Genomic DNA, 17,887 nt, shown 5'->3' with positions numbered 1-17,887 from the left:
GTTGCCGATATCCTCACAGAAATGAGCAGTATGAGAGCAGATATTGGTGGCAAGATTGATAAAATCACCCAAAGGATTGATAAAATAGAGGATAGCCTGGAACAGGTTGAGCATAATCAGTCATCCTTGAACACTCTAGAGACCCAAATGGATGTATGCATTGTGGAACTCGAGGCCAGAGAAGAAGAGTTTCGCCTTAAGATCGATGACTTCGAATATGCATTTTTGCCATTCCAGAAAAAGAAGGCGAGACTCAGACAGACTTGAAGAGAACTCTGCATACCATAATGAAGTCGTTATTTAATGATGACTTGGTAGACAAGCCCAAAATTGACCGTGTTCACAGCGCCGGTGGAAAGCCAGGAGGTCCTAGAATGGTGGTTGCACGATTCCATAATTACGCAGACAAAGCCAGGGTCCTAGAGAAGGCCAGACACATCCCACAATCGATGTTGGGCACCGCAAACATCTCCATCTACCAAGACCTATCCTCCCTCACATTGGCAATGAGAAGAAAATGTCTCCCTCTCACAAAAATGTTGAAAGAAAAAGATGTGAGTTATCGCTGGGCATACCCCTTCTCGCTCACCTTCGAGTGGGAGGGCAACGCCATAAAACTAATCTCTTAGAAAGACATTTGGAATTGTATTGCAGACCTGTTAGGGACTCATGAAGAAGAACCAACTCAGAGTGGGAAAAGGCCAGAGGCTAAGGAATGGCACACTAAGGGCCCAAGGAGAAAGAAGATGTTCGGTTCAAGGAAATATAGGCGGATGAACAACTCCCCAGACACCGAACACTGAACTCGCCTGGATCTCTCAGTTACTTTTCCATGGGTGCACCCAAAGATGGACTTTCAGCCGCCTGAAAGCCACTGCCAACTATGGATCAACACACACCAAATAACGGTAAACGAAGGTGAGATTCAATCCCCCCTTACCCAGCCCAAAATGAAGCAGATGACATACCCAAGAACTAGCCATAGGTAAGGTCACACCTATATGATGAGAACCAATGCACTTTTAACTGGCATTCGGTAGGGGGGAGGAGGCCGGGGTTCACAGGCCATCTGGAAGAAGGAGGGGCACGGAAAAGTGGAAATGTGATGGAAACTAACACAATGACAAAGATCGCCCATGAGCTGACTTAGCGGAAGCCCGATACCGGGCTCGCACAAACAAGATCTGAAGTTTGAAATATAGTTTAGGTTGTTAACAAGCTTTTGAAATATAGGGTGGAAGTTGGGGGCTCATTTTTAAGTTTCATTATTACACAGATGGGACCGTTTGTTGTACGGTTCCCGCTGGTGGTCCGAGAACGACCGGGTGAATATAACCCAGCCGAATCAGATGCCGTGTGGATTGGGGGTGGGGAGGGTGGGGAAGCACAACCCAATGGGAAAAATGGGAAAAATGGGACGGAACAGTATGTGTGGGGAAGGGGGATGGAGACATCTTTGCAACTACAGACTGCAGAGCATCCAGAAAATATGTAGCGGTCCTATCAGGACCACACAAGATCCGGCGCAATCGCAAAACATCAGACACACACCTGGAACCTAGAGCTAAGAGAATGAGACAGACTCACTTACTGGGCTACCCTTTACACGAAAATAACAATGGCAACAACACTCACAATTTACGTATATGCACACTTAATGTGAAAAGCCTGAATTCCCCCACAAAACGTTCTATAGTGGCGAGAGAACTTAAGAGGTCCAATATAGATATAATGTTCCTGCAGGAAACTAAATATCAGAAGGGGGACGAGAGTAGGATCCCCAGCAGCTTGGTGGGGCATACCTTCTGGAGTTAGGGTGTTCAGAAAAAGGCATGGGTTGGGATCCTGATCCGAAAGAGCCTCCACATGAAGATCCTAAATTCCTGGTCCCACACAGAGGGTGGAGCCCTGGCAGTAGTGGGAACCATTAAGGACACAATTATAACCTTAGCCACAATTTATGCACCTAACCAAGGTCAAAAGAGATTCCTCCTTAAAACGACTGAATGGCTGTTTAACAGATCACAAGGTCACACGATATTTGGGGGCGATTTTAATACAAGGATGAATAGCGCCATGGATAGGCAAACCTCACGAGACACCTCCCAACCTCCCCAGACAAATGAGTAAGCAGACATCAAAACAACCCTTGCCCTATATGGCCTTTCGGACAGCTGGTGCCACCTGTATCGAGCGGACAAAGGATTCACTTTCCGCTCCATCCCTCATGACACGCTTACAAGAATAGATTATGTATTCCTCTCTGAGGGCCTAATGAAAATACTCCAGACCGCAGACATATACCCCATTGCGTGGTCGGACCATGATATGGTCGTGGTGGACCTGGATTGGGATGGCCTTGCCCCACGTAACACAAAGTGGAGATGCAAAAATGGAAAATGAAATCAAGCAGTTTTTTATAACTAATGACAGGTGAAGTTGCAAAGGTGAATGTGTGGGAAGAAGCTAAGGCCACTTGGCAAGGGATCCTAATTAGAGAAGGTACCAGAAAGAAGAGGGAACGCACTCTAATAGAGACAACCATCAGAAAGAAACTAGACACAGCGGAAGCTTTGGCACAAACATCCCCACAAAGCAGAATCATACATCTTGCTGAAGCCAAGGACCTTAGAGAGGAGCTTAAAACCCTTGAAATAGGCAAGGTTACCCAGACCTTACAATATTTGAATATTTGAAAAGGGCCACAAAGTTGACGCCCTCCTTGCGGCACGGCTTTGAGCGCAACGGGCGAAAGATGGGTCGACATGATAGAGAGGGCAGATGGCACCCTTACAGACACAAAAAATCTTCCCCAGAAGGAATACAAGAAGCATTTGCCTTCTTTTATGAAGACTTATACACCAATGACCCACCTCCCCCACCAGGGAGTGTAGAAACTTATCTCAAAGAGACTGGCCTCCCTGCATTGTCACAATCTGAAGCTGAAGCCCTTGCCGCACAAGTCACTGGTGACAAAGTCTCTGATGCCATTAAATGTCTTAAGTTGGGGAAGGCACCAGGAGATGATGGCTTCACCCCCGGCTTTTACAAAACGTTCACTGCATTTCTTACCCCCTTCCTGGTGACCCTATTCAACGACATCTTTGAGACAGGCCGGGCACCCCTGACGTTTGCCCAGGCCCTTCTAACAGTCATCCCAAAAGAAGGCAGAGACCCAAAACACTGCGGGTCGTATCGCCCCATATCACTTCTCAACATAGATGCCAAAATATATGCCAGAGTAATCGCGGCCAGGCTAGAAACACACCTACCAAAGTTAATACACACAGACCAAGTCAGCTTTGTGATGGGCAGACAGGGAGCGCACACGATGAGAAAAACTTTGCATTTGATATATGAGGCACAGGGGAGGAACGACGACCCAACTCTCCTATCACTCGACGCTGTAAAGGCTTTCAACTTAGTGGACTAAGAGTTTTTGGAGAGGGTTCTGGTCTGGATAGGTCTCGGACTCAAACTTCGCCGTGCCATCAAACAATTTATTCATCTCCCAAAACATCTATGTGCCAGTGAACGGTGGTTACTCAAGATGGTTTCCATTGGAGAGGGGAACCAGACAGGGCTGCCCTACTATTTGTACTATCCCTCGAACCGCTCGCGCAGAGGCTAAGTCTTGACAAAAGGGTGGAGGGAATTCCAGTAGGGGACCAAGAATACAAATTAGGTCTATATGCGGATGACATCCTCCTGCATACAACCAACCCCCTAAGTTCGATACCGGCAGCTATGGAAATAATCGAGGAATATGGCCAACTGGCAGGTCTAAAAATTAACAGAGGAAAATGGGTCCTCCTCCCGCTCGACATGGCTAAGGACGCAGAGGTGGAGCGATTCGCATCTCTGGGGATGAAGGTCAGTCTCACCACGCTGCGTTACCTGGGCATCAATGTGACCTGACATTTGCGTGACATATTTGAAGGCAACTTTCCCCCGATATTACACACAATTCAAAAAGATATTGAGAGGCGGACAAGATTCACCATCTCATGGATGGGCCGTTTGAACACAATTAAAATGGTCATCTTGCCAAAGTTGCTCTATCTATTCCAGATGCTCCCTATCCAACTACCCAAAGAATTCTTCGCAACCACTAAAAAGGCCCTGTACTCACCTTTCTATGGCAAAACAAAAAACCCAGAGTCCCCGCTGCTCTACTTCACCTTCAGAAAGATAATGGCGGGGTAGGCCTCCCAGACATAGAGCTCTACTATAGGGCAGCCCCACTACGAGTGCTGATCCCGCACATCAGGCAGCAGAAAGGACCCCAATGGATAGACCTAGACAACTACCACCTCCGACCATTCATTGTGGGAGAATGGTTATGGGTACCAGGACCCCTATTACGCAACAACATTAAAAACCATCCCATTCTCTGGACCATTTGGGCTATATGGAAAGCAAACAAAGGGATGAATGGGATCACAACATGGCCCTCCCCCCTATCATACTTTTGGGCACCAGGTGTTCGGGACAATATCCCAGATCCAGGCAGCTATGATTCTTGGTATGACGCAGGGCTGGAAAGGGTGGGGCAACTATGGAGGAATAACACATTTATCAACATCCAGGAGCTGGAAGAAGCCCTAGGCCTGCGAACACTCTCAGTGTTTCAATATCTAAAACTAAAAGGTGCATGACTCGAGAGGTTTGGAGGGAGGCTCTACAGAGAGATCTTACCCAGTTCGAGACAATTCTGGACACCCGCTCAGGTTCCAAGGGCCTTATAAGCGTAATGTACACAGCATTAGTTGAAGTCAACACAACCCCCTCAGTCATATTAAAGCACAAGTGGGAAACAGATCTCGGCAGACGCCTCTCCCCAAAGACATGGCACAGGATATGTAGAAGAAACTTGAAAACATCTATCTCATGTCAGTATAAATTACATGGGATCAAGCTATAATATAGATGGCAATACAACCCACTTAGACTAGCTAGAATCTATCGGGATGTAAGCCCATTCTGCTGGCGAGGTTGTGGCCAGAAAGCTGACTATTGGCATATGTGGTGGGGGTGTAGGGCGGCCCAAGCATATTGGAATTAAGTCCTCAGCTGGATTAAAGAGCTTGAAGGAGGAGAGAGGGAGAAGGAACCACTCATGATCCTATTTAGTCTAGTGGAGACGGAAGAACAAATAATTAAGGTACCCAAAATAACACACAGGCTCTTGTTGGCAGCGAGGGCCTGTCTCACAACCGTGTGGAAAAGAACAAGTTTACCAACGAAAGTCGAGTGGATCAATGTCTCCCATAACATCTTCAACATGGACAAACTAACAGCAGCCATCCATGGAGACCACACTTCCATTGATAACGAATGGTCTGAGTTTCTAGCCAAGAACATCACGTAACAAACCAAGTGTGCAACACGATATGACTGAACGCCATTATATTGATTAGCCTGTAATGTCAATTCTGATTCTGAATGTCACAAGAAGTACCAATGTCTTAGCATCTGAAGCAGTACATGAACTCCTTTCCCGGATTATGACAATCTTTGCTGTTTTCCATAACCATCAGGGTTGAAGGGTGGGGGGGGGTGGGCAAGGGTTAAACCGGGGATATTTGGTACCACGGGCAATTGTAACACAATTTCCTTTCTTCTTTCCTCCTTCTCTCCTTTCCTCTTTTCCTTTCTCCTACCCCTTCTCCTCCCCTCCCTTTTCCTTCTCTTCTTTTCACCTTGCAATTGCCATGTCACTTTAGTATGTTTGTATCCAATACTGCAATATCCTTGTTTAAAATCAATAAAACCAATATTAAAAAAAAATATATCAATAGGACCTTGAGTAAGTCCATTTAGCCCAAAGGCTATTCAACCTGGGTCATGTTACAGCCCCATTCCCAAGAGGTTTGCCGTTATATTCAACCCATACAGGTTCTGGAATGCCAATAATATAGCAAGTCGCCGGTGAGTAACCCTCAATGACTCTCCAGATTTGTCGAGAGTCGTTGGCAAAACATACCGAGGATCATCAGCATAGGCACTCAGAATGGTGCTGATGGTTCCTCAGCCATTTATGGTAGGTGCTTTTAACTAAGTCAACCCGCATCGCATATTCGGCTGAGTCCAGTGGCAATCCAGATAACTCATGGAGAGTATTACACAGTTCCCTCCTCCTAATAATGATTAACCCATCAAACAGATGGTTATGGGGTTTCTCAGTAGTCAATCTAGCACTAGTATTTCTCTTAACAACAGTTGAGGAAATAATTGCAGCTCAAGTCCTTAATGGTGTCAATCGCTGAGATGGGGGTTGTTACCAACTTCCTTTCCACATTACATGTAACAAAAGAAACCAGTGCTACCTGCATGAGAGCAGTAACCCCCACCAACCGTCGATCGTTCCAAGAGATACGGTTCAATACAGAGCAAACCCTCAATCCCCCGGTCGAAGTTAAAAGTAGATGCGGCACTAGGAAGTTCAGACTCACAACAAGAGGCATAGATTGAGGACACAATCTCTAAGTTGCTTTGGTAGATCCCTTTAAAAAAATCTATCTTCCTTATGCCATCCCTCTTATCGTTTCTCAACGGGAACATACATCCTGACCCTATTATGATGGACACCCCAGCATTCCTGTTACCCCCAATGAACACTTAACCTGCTTGATTTCTTTTGCTCTCATGTTAGGTTCTCTCCCCATGGGAAAGTGTCTCTTCTGACACAGTGTCCAGTCTCAGTTTTTGGGATCCCCTTTTAGGATCACTTGGTTGGTAGGTTGTGTCCCTTAATGGTAATCGATCCCACCCTCAAAGAAATCTCTTCGCCCCCTCTTCTTCCCAGTTTCCTCGTCTATCCTCCCCATGTTAGAACATCTCTGCAAATTCTTATCTTACACTTCATCTTATTTAAAGGGATGTGGCATATTCCATATACAACAAAGGACACAAACCTAGAAACACAGAAGATAAAAAATAAGGGCACATTATGGACATTGCCATGTTGTTACTGTTCAGATTGCCTCCAGTACAATTATAATTTTCAATTAAAGGAACTTGGGCAAATAACATAGCAGCATTGAGCCCCCTACTCTGGGTATTCCCGTCCTGCCTTCCTAGGACATGGAGAATATTTGGACTCTTGCCCCGGTCCCTGCCTGTCTTCGCCAACTTTGCATAATTAGGATCTCCCCCTAGGCACTCATTCTTGATCCGGCCCCTCTTGCCCTTCCCCCTTTCATAGTTTAGAGTGCACCAATCCAATCCATTAAGTATCAGTATAGCTCCTCACTGTATCCACTTTCACAATACCCATCTCACCCCTTGTCTCTTCCTCCCTTCTCTCAACTCATTTTTCATATCCTTCTTTATCCCTTTTTGCATTTGTGGTCATCTAACTTCCAGTACTTGCCTGGCACGGGTAGTATATATCAGTGGCAACACGGATGTCTTGGAAGCAAGACGGTGCACAGCAACACAGGTTCCAATCCAAGGTCCCCGCTTATATACCTCTTCGGTATTAAGTGCGTTATAAATAACCAATTATAACTAGCTGCTAGACCACAGAATTAAGAGCACCAAGTCCTTCAGAAGAACAAATTACTTACCCCATGTAATGTTTTTTCTGATGGATGTTCCTTCCATGGATTCCTGTTCTTAGATATCCATTTCTGATTGAAGCAGATCTCGGAAAAGATTTTCATTAGCAGAGGGCACTATGCAGCCCCGGTGTTGAAGTCCCTCAATGTTCTTCACACACGTGTCGGATGTAACGTTGATGGTGATATAAATAGCTCACACTGAACTCTGTGGCCTCAATTCCTTGTTTTTCTTTCTTCCTCTTGCTCAGCCGGCTTGGGGAAAAAAACTGTTTTGCAGACATTGAAAGAGAGAAGAAATTAGAAGTCGCTCTTTGTCAGAGGGATAGGATGGCAGGGTAATGAGGAATCCGTGAGAGGAACATCCATCAGCAAGAACTTTACCCGGGGTAAGTAATTTGTTCTTTTAATGAATTGTCTCCTCCCACAGATTCCTCATGTTAGATAGAACTTTATCCTAAGCGGTTATGAAGGACCTGACAGGATGTCCAGGCAGTAATGCCTTGAGACTGTACGTAGGGATGACCAATATGCAGTTTGACACATTTCCTGCATGGGTATCTCTCTTTGTAAAGCCAATGTACTTGCCACTCCCCTGGCAATCTATCATCCTGCCCTGAGGAAAGCTGGGTCAAGAAAGCATTAGGCCAGATCAGCTGTAACTTAAGTAGGCTTAGCTAGTTCACTGAAAAGTATTTTATCTTGGACTTGTGGAAAAGGGACTGATTTGTTCAGCCACTCATATATTATTGACATGATTTGGCACAGATATAATTGATTTGGTGCCTGGTCTATACCTTTTGGGCAGACCACAATCAAATTGTAGAGATATTTGCATGAAAAGCACTTTTTGTCTTTCTTTATATGTTTTTTGTATATCATAGATGTGGTCATATTTGTTTGCATTTTTGTGTATATTGTTTGTTTGCTGCTAGAGTGGTCCAGGAGATCACCCATTTCTCTATGATGATGTATTCCACTGGATGATGTAGTCCACTGGATTGTTATAAATGGATTTGTCAACATATCTTTGAATGATTCCTTTTTTGTGAAATATTTTCCATTAATTTGATTAACAGTTTATAAACACATTGAAAAACATTTAATATTCTTTAGGCCTACTTTTTGTTGTTGTAGTTCCAGTACAGTAGGTAACACGTGTGGCCCGGAGCATCAATTAAGTATGGGGACGCCCCTTATCAACTTTTGATTCATTTGGACAATCCTTAAAAGATGTTGACATGAAAATCAATGGCTTTTGTTTGATGACCACGCAACAAAGTGCAGACCCTCAGAGGGTAATTTCCCCTCTGCTTGTTTGAATTGGTATTATTTATTATTGCGGCAATCTTAGATTCATGGTTCTGCACCCAAACACTTTAAATTGCATTTGAATATATTCAGAAGTTTTTGGTGTACTTTATGATGTATATAGTCACAAAAGGTTTCTACAGCCATCAAGTTCTCTTTGCGGATCCACCTCTGGATGTCATGTGCTAGCCTGATCAGGACTTGAATGAGGTCCGACCATCTGCAGAATATGTTGAGCCCTTAACTTGGGAAGGGAAGCCATCCCCAAGGATGAGTCCAGAACTGCTTCAATAAATTGAAGCATTTGGGAGGGAGTGATTTGAGACCTCTTCTTCAATTTGAGGGAGAAGCCAAGTTTTTGAAGGAAGTGGCAGGTGCTGTTGATATGTTCCAGAGTCTTTACAAGAGAATGTGCTCTGGTCAGCTAATCGTCTAGGTAAGGAAAGATGAGAATCTCCTGTTTGCTCAGATTCTGGTAGCACTCTAAACTGATAGTGAGTACTGCCAATCACAAATCTCAGGCACTTCTGTGCTTGGGATGGATCAGCACATGAAAGGAGGTGTACTAATGATCGAGTAACACCAACCAGTCCTTGTGCTGAAGGGCCTGGAGTATCTGCAAAGGGTGACCACCTTGAATTTGTCCTTCCTTAGAACTTATTGAAGCGCCTCCGGTCCAAGATGGATCGCAGTCCACAGTCCTTTTTGGGAACCAGGAAATAGAATATCAACCCTGATTCCACTCTGCTAAAGGCACCTTTTGTATCACTCCTTTCTCCCTTTTTCCAGCAATGAGTGTATCTCCTGCCAGAGAAGCGGATCTGGAGCCCGAAAGGATGTATAACTGGGGGACAGTCTGGGGATCTTTTCAGGAAAGGAAAGCAATAGCCCAGTGATACTATTTGCAGCGACCCAGCATCCTAAGTAATGGTATACCATTCTTCTAAATGCTGTTCAAACCTTCCTCCCACAGGAGTTTGATGAACAAAGTCATTAAAGTGGTTTTGAGGCTGTGTTGCAGTTGTAGGCAGGAATGATACAGCTGCTTGAGCAGGTTTTCCTTGCTGGACCTCTAGCTGGGTGGGAGTATCTTCTATGCCTTTGTCTTTGGGTAGTGTGAGAAACCAAAGGGTATTCTCCCTCCTACTCCCCTGGATGCTCTTCTCAGGTGGCCATGGAAAAGTCATTGCTCTTGGATCCTGACCCTGGGGTGGAGAAGCAAGGGAGGATCACCTGGGTGGAGGGTCCTTGGGGAATGCGAGTGGGGTGCCCACGGGCGAGACATGGTATCCCACTTTCCCTGTTGAGGAACAACTTAGCCCTCCCTCTGCCTTTATGGTCTATTGTAGAACAGCTCCCCTCATGTCCCCACATTTAACCTCTGACAGTACTAAGACGAGGAAGAGGTGACTAAGTGTAATGAAAACTTAAACTTTATTTCACCACTTTGGTACTGGGATGCGGGACATGTCTGCAGAGTACTGTGAGGGTCAGACATGCCCATTTAACTATGGTCAGGCATGTCTAATAGTGAGTACACACCTGCAACCTGTTAAGTGGTTGCAGGCGTATAAAGAGAGGCCAGTGAAACAACAGGGAGGCCTGTGTTGAAGCAACCAGCAGGGGACCCATGTTGTGAGAAGGCAGCCATGGAGGGGCCTGCGAGAAAGCCAGGACGCCAGCCGATGCCCAGAGGATCTGTGGAGACGCAGGCCAGGTGGGTGGGTAGGTGGCCACAGGAGTGAAAGCCTCTGTGTTGGGAAGCAAGTAGCAGCACCTGCGAGCCAGCAGGAATAAAGGGACGCATCCGCGTCTGTGCTAAAGAGGCAGAGACGCTGGTGTGTGCTGGAGAGCGCCATGATTGCGAATGGGGCTCGCAGAGGCCAGCCCACCAACCGCCGAAGCAAGAAGAAGGCACAGAGATGACAGGTGAGTGTTGGGCAAATCTAGAGGGCTCTGTCTCTAGAGGGCTGCGTGTAAGTAACGCAGTGCGTATAAGGCTTACTGAATGCCGAATTAAATGTAAACTTGAAACAATGCTGAATTATGTATATTGAATACCGAACTGAATGAAAACATGAAACAAAGTATGCTTATTGAAGATAGAACTTTATGTTTTATGGGCAAAGCTAATGACGGATAAAAGCCAAGAGGGAAAGTGCCCATTTTAAAGCAGCTTGCAGAAAAGAGCGCAAGTGTGAAGGATTGTAACAAAAAGGTGGGGTATGAACCAGACCACCACCACTTTACAGTGCAGCAAGGCCAAAGACTGGCAATAGATGTGTGACACGTAGGGGCACAGCCAAGGAGCTAGCCAACAGAAGCCAGAAAAATGTGAAATGCCCCTTAAGTCAACCGGCTGAGAATTGGCAAATGAATGTGCATCTGTACAGACTGACCTATGTCATCAAGAGTTCCTGGTTGCACAACCTGTGTTGGATGGACCATGTGGTCTGACAACTGCACCTAGACCAGTGAGCCCTGCCCTGTGAAAGCTAAAAGACATTGTGAAATAAACAAAGGAGAAGTACTGTAAGTGAACTGGTGATGCTAGACGAAGAGTTGTGCTGAACTTTGAAAAACTAAAACAAATACCAGGTCTTACATTGAAGTCTTGGGGAAGGAAGAACTGAGACTTGATTAACTGCAAGCGCTGGCTTGAGGACGAGACCCTTTTCTTTTGAATTGTGTTGCCTGAAAACTAGGGAAGGGAGCCCCAAGGATTGTGTGGAACTGTATTGCATTAACTCGGGAAAGGTAATCTTAAGACTTTTGGCGAACATTCTTGAACTTGGGGAGGGGAAGCTGAAAAGGAAGATAAGAACTGGACGAAGAGCATAACTTTAAGTTGACCACCATTTCTTTCATTATTGATATCCCTACACATTGTTTAGCTTTAGTTGTGAGGGCAAGGGTAGGTTTTGGACACAGACAGACTGTTAAGTTGAACTCTTTGACTCAGACTTTCCTTAGTTTTGTTCAGGTAAGGAAATCCCACCATAGCATAGGGCAAGTTAGGCCTTCTACCATTTTGTCATTTCATTTAATAAACTATTTTCTTTTGAAATTTAAGTCTGTTGTCTGTGTCTTGCTTCATAATGCCTTGATAGTAGCCTGTCCTCTTCCCCTTTGATTGATGGAGGAAAAGTAAAAAAAGGGTTTATCTTTCCAACCCAGAGAGGGAGCCTGCCTCTGCTGTTGTTGGTGAACTGCTGCCCCCAAGGATTTAGTTGCTGCTTTGGAAAAATTAAGCGTCTCAAGACTGTCATCTGCTTTCTACCAAATAAGTTTGAACCATCAACTGGCATGTCCAACAACCTGGCCTGAACGTCAGCCGCAAAGCCTGATTTTCCAAACCATTCAAATCGTCTAGCCACTGCACTGGAGCCCATGGACCTTCCTACGCAGCCTGACACATCCAAACGTGACTGGCGGGACTGACACAAAGCTTCTTTCCCATTATTTATTAAATTGAGAAAACCACCCCTCTCATCACCTTCAGAAATATTCTCTGCTACCTCTGCCACAATTGTCCATAGGGTACATGATGAGTTTGCTAAAGCACAAGAAGCATTAACTGCTTTTAATGCCATACTCCACATGAAAAACATTTGTTTTTGCTAAGGCATTGTACATTTTATCATCCCTATCTGGTGGTAGGAAAGTGTAATCTGAAGTTTTAGAAGTGGAAGTGGCTGCTTAAGCCACAAGACTTTCTGGAGTGGATGTTTTGATAGGAAATACAGATCCACAGAGGAGGGCCTATATTTTTCAACGTGGTCCTTATGGACTGCTGGTGCTGTACCTTGTTTCTTTCCACAACTTAAGGAGGCAATCCTGTACAGCTGCATGAAAAGGTAAGACATGTACCTTTGGAGGCCCCTTGTCTAAAATGCCAGTAGGGTCATACAGATTAATATCTTCAGCCAAAACAGTTAATGGGGGTCAATATAAGTTTGCTGGTATGCCGCCGGAATTACTGAGGGAGTACCAGCAAACAGACCTACCATTACCAGCACCTGATATACCACTATTTCTGGGATATTCCAGGTGCCGGCAATAGCGGTAAACCCCCATTACATGGAGTACTGTAGGGCTCCATGGAGGGGATTACCAGATTGCCAGCACCAGTAATACCAGTGCCAGAATTCTGGCTGTTTTATGCCGGCGGGGGCCTGATTTACCTATAGATCTTAGCTGGAGCTAAAACAGGTAACCCCAACTAGCAAACCTGTAGTTTGGCAGTCCAGAAACATGCCGGTAAACAGAATTATCGGCACATTAATTTCGCACCACCAAACTTATAATGACCCCCAGTTATGACTTTTCTGTACGCAGTATTCGGATGTGAATGGGCATCGGGCCGCTTAAACTCAACCTAGGGAGAGGTATCGAGCCCACTAGCGTCCTCCATTCAAGTCTTTTCCGAAATTAATTCCTCAGGGATATTTCATGAATCTGAAATGAGCATCATCGTCATTATCATCATCATTATCCTCTGAAATGAACTGCAAAGATTTCAAAATGTCTGTGCATGATTGTGGTGCAACATCGAGGGTCCCTTCGACATGGCAGACTCCTTTGAAGAGCCGATGGATGCGGGTTTGAGTACAAAAGAAGCTCTGGCGGTCGACAATGATAGCTTTTGTCGAAGCCATCCCACAGAGGCTCTTGGGCGCTTGGTTCAATGACTTGTTGGAGTCCCTGCAGGTCTTATACGATGCAGTGGGATACATATTTTTCACAATTTCCTTCGCAGGAGCAGAAGGTGCAGCCTTCGAAAACACAGCAAACATTTTCACTCTTCCCATTTTTTCGCAGAAGCAGACTTCGAGGGCACACGTACCTGGTGTCTGTCCGGTGAGGAATCTGTCGAAGAAGAGGGGTTACAGCTCCTTTTCTTCTTTTTAGGGGCTGAAGAAGAGGAATAATGTTTGTCGTTCCTTGACCACAAACTGTTTCTTCAAGTGCTTCTTAACCTGTTTTCTGGGTCTCTCTGGGTCTCTCTGGGGATCTCCCTCCCACGGTACTATAACACTCAGAGGATTTCCTTTTTTAAGACAAGGTACTGGGAGATTTAGAAGCAAAGCGACCTAGAACGTGCTTCAGTGTCCTCTTTTACAAGGCATAAGATCTCATCGATTGGCTGGAGTCATACTTAACAACGTCATGGCCTGTGCTGAGACGCCAGAAACAAATTATGTGTGGATCTGTGATCGACATTTTGAAATCACAGTGCTCACATCTCTTGAAACCTGTTGGTTTCGGGTTTGACATTTTACACAGAAAATAATTTAAGCAACTGACATGTGTTGAAGAAATTGTGAGTTGATCAAGGCATTCCGTGAGTGTGATATGCATGCAGAAAAAAAGATCTGAGGCAGTGGGGCAGCGTGTGAGTTATTTATATCACCATCAAACATCATGTCCGGATGTGGGTGTGAACATCCTTGAGGGACTTCGCTGCTGAGGCCTCATGGTGCCCCATGCTGACAACATTTTCCAGAGACCTGCTAAAGCAGGGATTGATATCTAAGATGAAAACAAAGAGCACAAAGAGGTCATTTGTACTACAAAAAAGTTCTCTTATTAGAGTAGTATAAAGTGGGCTGTCTCAGATACAAAGAAACCCTTTAAAATCTAAAAGAGGCTGAAGATCCTTGTCCAAGTGACATGTCAATTATAGAAAATTCTTACTGGTGTAATCAAATTGAAACAGCCATTTCCAGTAAGATCCTTCTAATCAAAGAGGATTTTGAATCCAGGTTAGTAAATTTGAATCCTCTACCTCCTAGTGTTTTGGCTAAGCACCATTCTCCTCTGCCTTGGCTTTTTAACTTTAGGGAGGTGACAGAAGCAGAGGTCCTGGGACTTTTGAATAGGATAAAACCCACGAGCTGTAAGGGTGATATTTGTCCAGCGAAAATAGTTAAAGCCTTTGCCCTGCCCCTTGCTCCCTTCATTACTAAGTTTGTCAATGCTTCTTTCAAAGAAAGGTTAGTCCCAAAGGAGATTAAGCAAGCTTGGATAACACCTTTTCTAAATAAGCCTTCTTTATAGCTGGGCGTGGTTACTAACTTTCACTCAATCACACATGTTCCTTTTCTCTTGTAGGTCCTGGTCAAGACGGCACATGAACAGATCCAGGAGTTTCTGAGCACTTATTCCATACTAGGCACCAAGCAATCCGGCTTTCTGACCCATCATAGTACTGAATCCACACTACTGGATCCTAAGACCAGCATTGTACGGCAAATGGATAAAGGCAAAGCTTCAGTGTTGATGCTTTTGGTCCTAACTGCTGGTTTTGATCTGGTTGATCATTCCATTTTAGCCAGTAGGCTCTGTGAAAGGGATTTTTTCCTGGAAGCAGCTAGTTGGGTGCTTTCCTTTCTGTCTGACCGTCCAGCTAAGGTCTTCCATGAGGTGGCCATGTCAGGGGGTTATGTTTTGGATTGTGGAGTGCCACAGGGCTCTTGTTTGTCACCCACTCTTGTTAAAATATTTATACAGACACTGTTTGATCCATCAGATGCGAAAGACACTAGTTACGCCTAATATGTAGATGACACTCAGTGTCTCTTCCCACTCACTGGTAACTACATCAAAGACACTGAAGTCATCAATACAACCTACAATAGCATTCATTGTTGGATGTCGTACAATGGTCTTGCCCTGAAGAATTCCAAAATAGAGCTTATAATCTAAGGCACTTCCTCCAAACTGCATCATCTAGATGAAGCATACTCCTTCATCCAAATCGTAGATTGTGTGCTGCCCACTCTCAAGAAAGTGAAGACTCCGGGAGGTCACCATCGACCAAGAACTCTCTATGAGGGCTCGCATCAGATACCTAGTCTCTAACTCCTCTTACTATATGAAGCTTCTGGCTCATTTCAGACCTTTTCTTGAAATGTCCAACTGTGCTACCCTGGATAGAGCTATTTTAGGCAGTTGTCTGGACTACTGTGCAAGCTTTCTACTGGGTGTGGGCAAGGTGGAGATCAATTGCCTACAAGTTGTGCAGAACAATGCAGCCAGGGTAGAAGAAAGTCTGCAAAAAAACTGACCATGTATCAGCAGCAAGGAGATTGCTTCATTGGCTTCCCATAGCCAAGCGGGTTTTGTTTTGTACCATGTGCATTGCGCACTCCTGTCTCCATGGAAAAGGAATGACCTATCTGACACCTCAACTGAAATGGCTACCAGACAGATGCAGCCTCAGGTCTAAAAACACTGGTCTGCTGGAATCACCGGAAGCCAAACTGTCACATGTGGAAAGGGGATGTTTCCCTTTCTCAAATCTGCGCCTTTGGAATACTTTACCACCTGATTTGAGACTATATTCTATACTGGCCATCATCAAGCGTCTTTTCAAAACTGCACTCTTTGAATACTCTGAAGACACTTGTGTCTTCACCCATAAGGACTTTTCTGTATTGTTTTATGTTGATTGTTGTATGTTAGTCTCAGCACTTTCATGCATTAGGGCTTTTTGTCTTCAACGCTTTACAAATATATGAAATAAATAGATTAAATAAATGAAGAATCTATGGAAGGATACAATCGAGTAGATGCTGCTGTGTGGGTGTCACCGCTGCTAGAACATTTGCGAGATGATTGGAATTTGCAGCGGTCCCTGGTAACCATCCTCCCAGTCTGGAGACCATCATGTCCTTCTGCACTTAGTTCCACCCATGACTGGTAACCTCTGAGTAGGGATGCCATTGTGCAATCTCTGACATGAAGCAGCTGTAATACAATTTCTTCAGCTTCACTTTATCTTTGGGGTCTCCAAACAGTGCCTGAAGTCTTTGTTCTGATAGTATGGCTGCAGAGTCCTTACCTGCTTACCACACCCATCATGGAAAGTAGTGCAACCTCTCTGGCCGCTCGTCTGGACAAGCCGCTCTAAATGGCCTTGTTGTGCAAAGGTGAACTATTATACTGTATCGCTTGTTAGAGACCCACTTATGCACCTAAGGGTCTTTCTCTCATCCGCTGCAGCCCAAACATGAAGACTTGTGGCCAGCAGTGGCCTGCAATACAACATCATGGCATATCATCTGGGCCAGCCTGACGGCACTCCTTCCTGGTCACCAAGACTGGCTCTGCGAAACCTCTTCTCATGTTCCCTTCCCTTCCCCTTGAAGACAGCATTTTGCTGTTTTTGTAGGAAAACAAAAAAACCAAGACAATAAGAATACAGAAGGTTACTGATACCTCGTCAGACTAGTAAAGTTTAAGACGCGTCAGGTTACAGAACTTTAAGATAACAGCGCAGAAGATCAAATAGTTAATGACAACTGCAAACCATTCTTCAGTACAGCTATTACAGTGCTCTCTAAAAACAGCGCCCATCCTCGCAATCACCTGTTGCAATGTACTATAAGTTGCAGTAATGATGTCAGTTCCTAATAGCCTTACCTATTGAAAGGTTTCCCTAAAAATGAAGATATATTCACATCTGCATGTCTAGTTCTTTAGAGCACATTGCAATGAAGAGGTACACATCACATTCTGCATTCTACAAACAAGCATCATGAATATCTGTTTCCCATTTCAAAAGATTCAAGGTATGTCTAGGAGGTATCATTAATTACCATCTTTCCATTCTCTTGTTGCTGGATTAATAATTCCAAACAATTCATCACAAGTAACTGCTTTCGGATCCAAATCCACAGCAACAGGCTTTCTTTTCATGTTCTGATAACTTTTCATGAGGCATTTTAATACCTGAAGTATAAAGACAGAGAACATCATTTTGCAATGTGTCTGTATAAAGCACATGAAAATGTTGCTCATCACGAATTACATTTCTCCAATATTTCATACAGTAGGTTCACTTTTATGCCTCAATTGCGGGATGGCACATCTCAGTAGAGTTGTACGTATACATGTATATTTATTGTTAAAACCTCAGCCCTATCAGGTACGCCATGGTTAATGCTGAATACTCACAAACAACCACATAGCAGTAGTCATTAGGGAATACTCATATCAACTCATGCACT

At 44.6% G+C, this 17,887-nt stretch overlaps 1 protein-coding gene across 1 annotated transcript in view; it reads right to left on the bottom strand.

Moving 5' to 3' along the window:
• The window catches only part of DNAH17 (dynein axonemal heavy chain 17), an 8,024,690-nt gene that overhangs the window by 3,500,316 nt on the left and 4,506,487 nt on the right, over positions 1 to 17,887 (bottom strand). The window contains exon 41 of the mRNA XM_069655242.1: positions 17,477 to 17,609. Within this exon, the coding sequence (XP_069511343.1) occupies positions 17,477 to 17,609 (133 nt within the window). The remainder of the gene's footprint in view (positions 1 to 17,476; positions 17,610 to 17,887) is intronic.

This window comes from Ambystoma mexicanum, chromosome 3q (assembly GCF_040938575.1).
Source record: "Ambystoma mexicanum isolate Mex_15411 chromosome 3q, UKY_AmexF1_1, whole genome shotgun sequence".
In the NCBI taxonomy this organism is placed as follows: domain Eukaryota; kingdom Metazoa; phylum Chordata; class Amphibia; order Caudata; family Ambystomatidae; genus Ambystoma; species Ambystoma mexicanum.
This window is presented reverse-complemented; position numbering and strand designations above follow the sequence as displayed.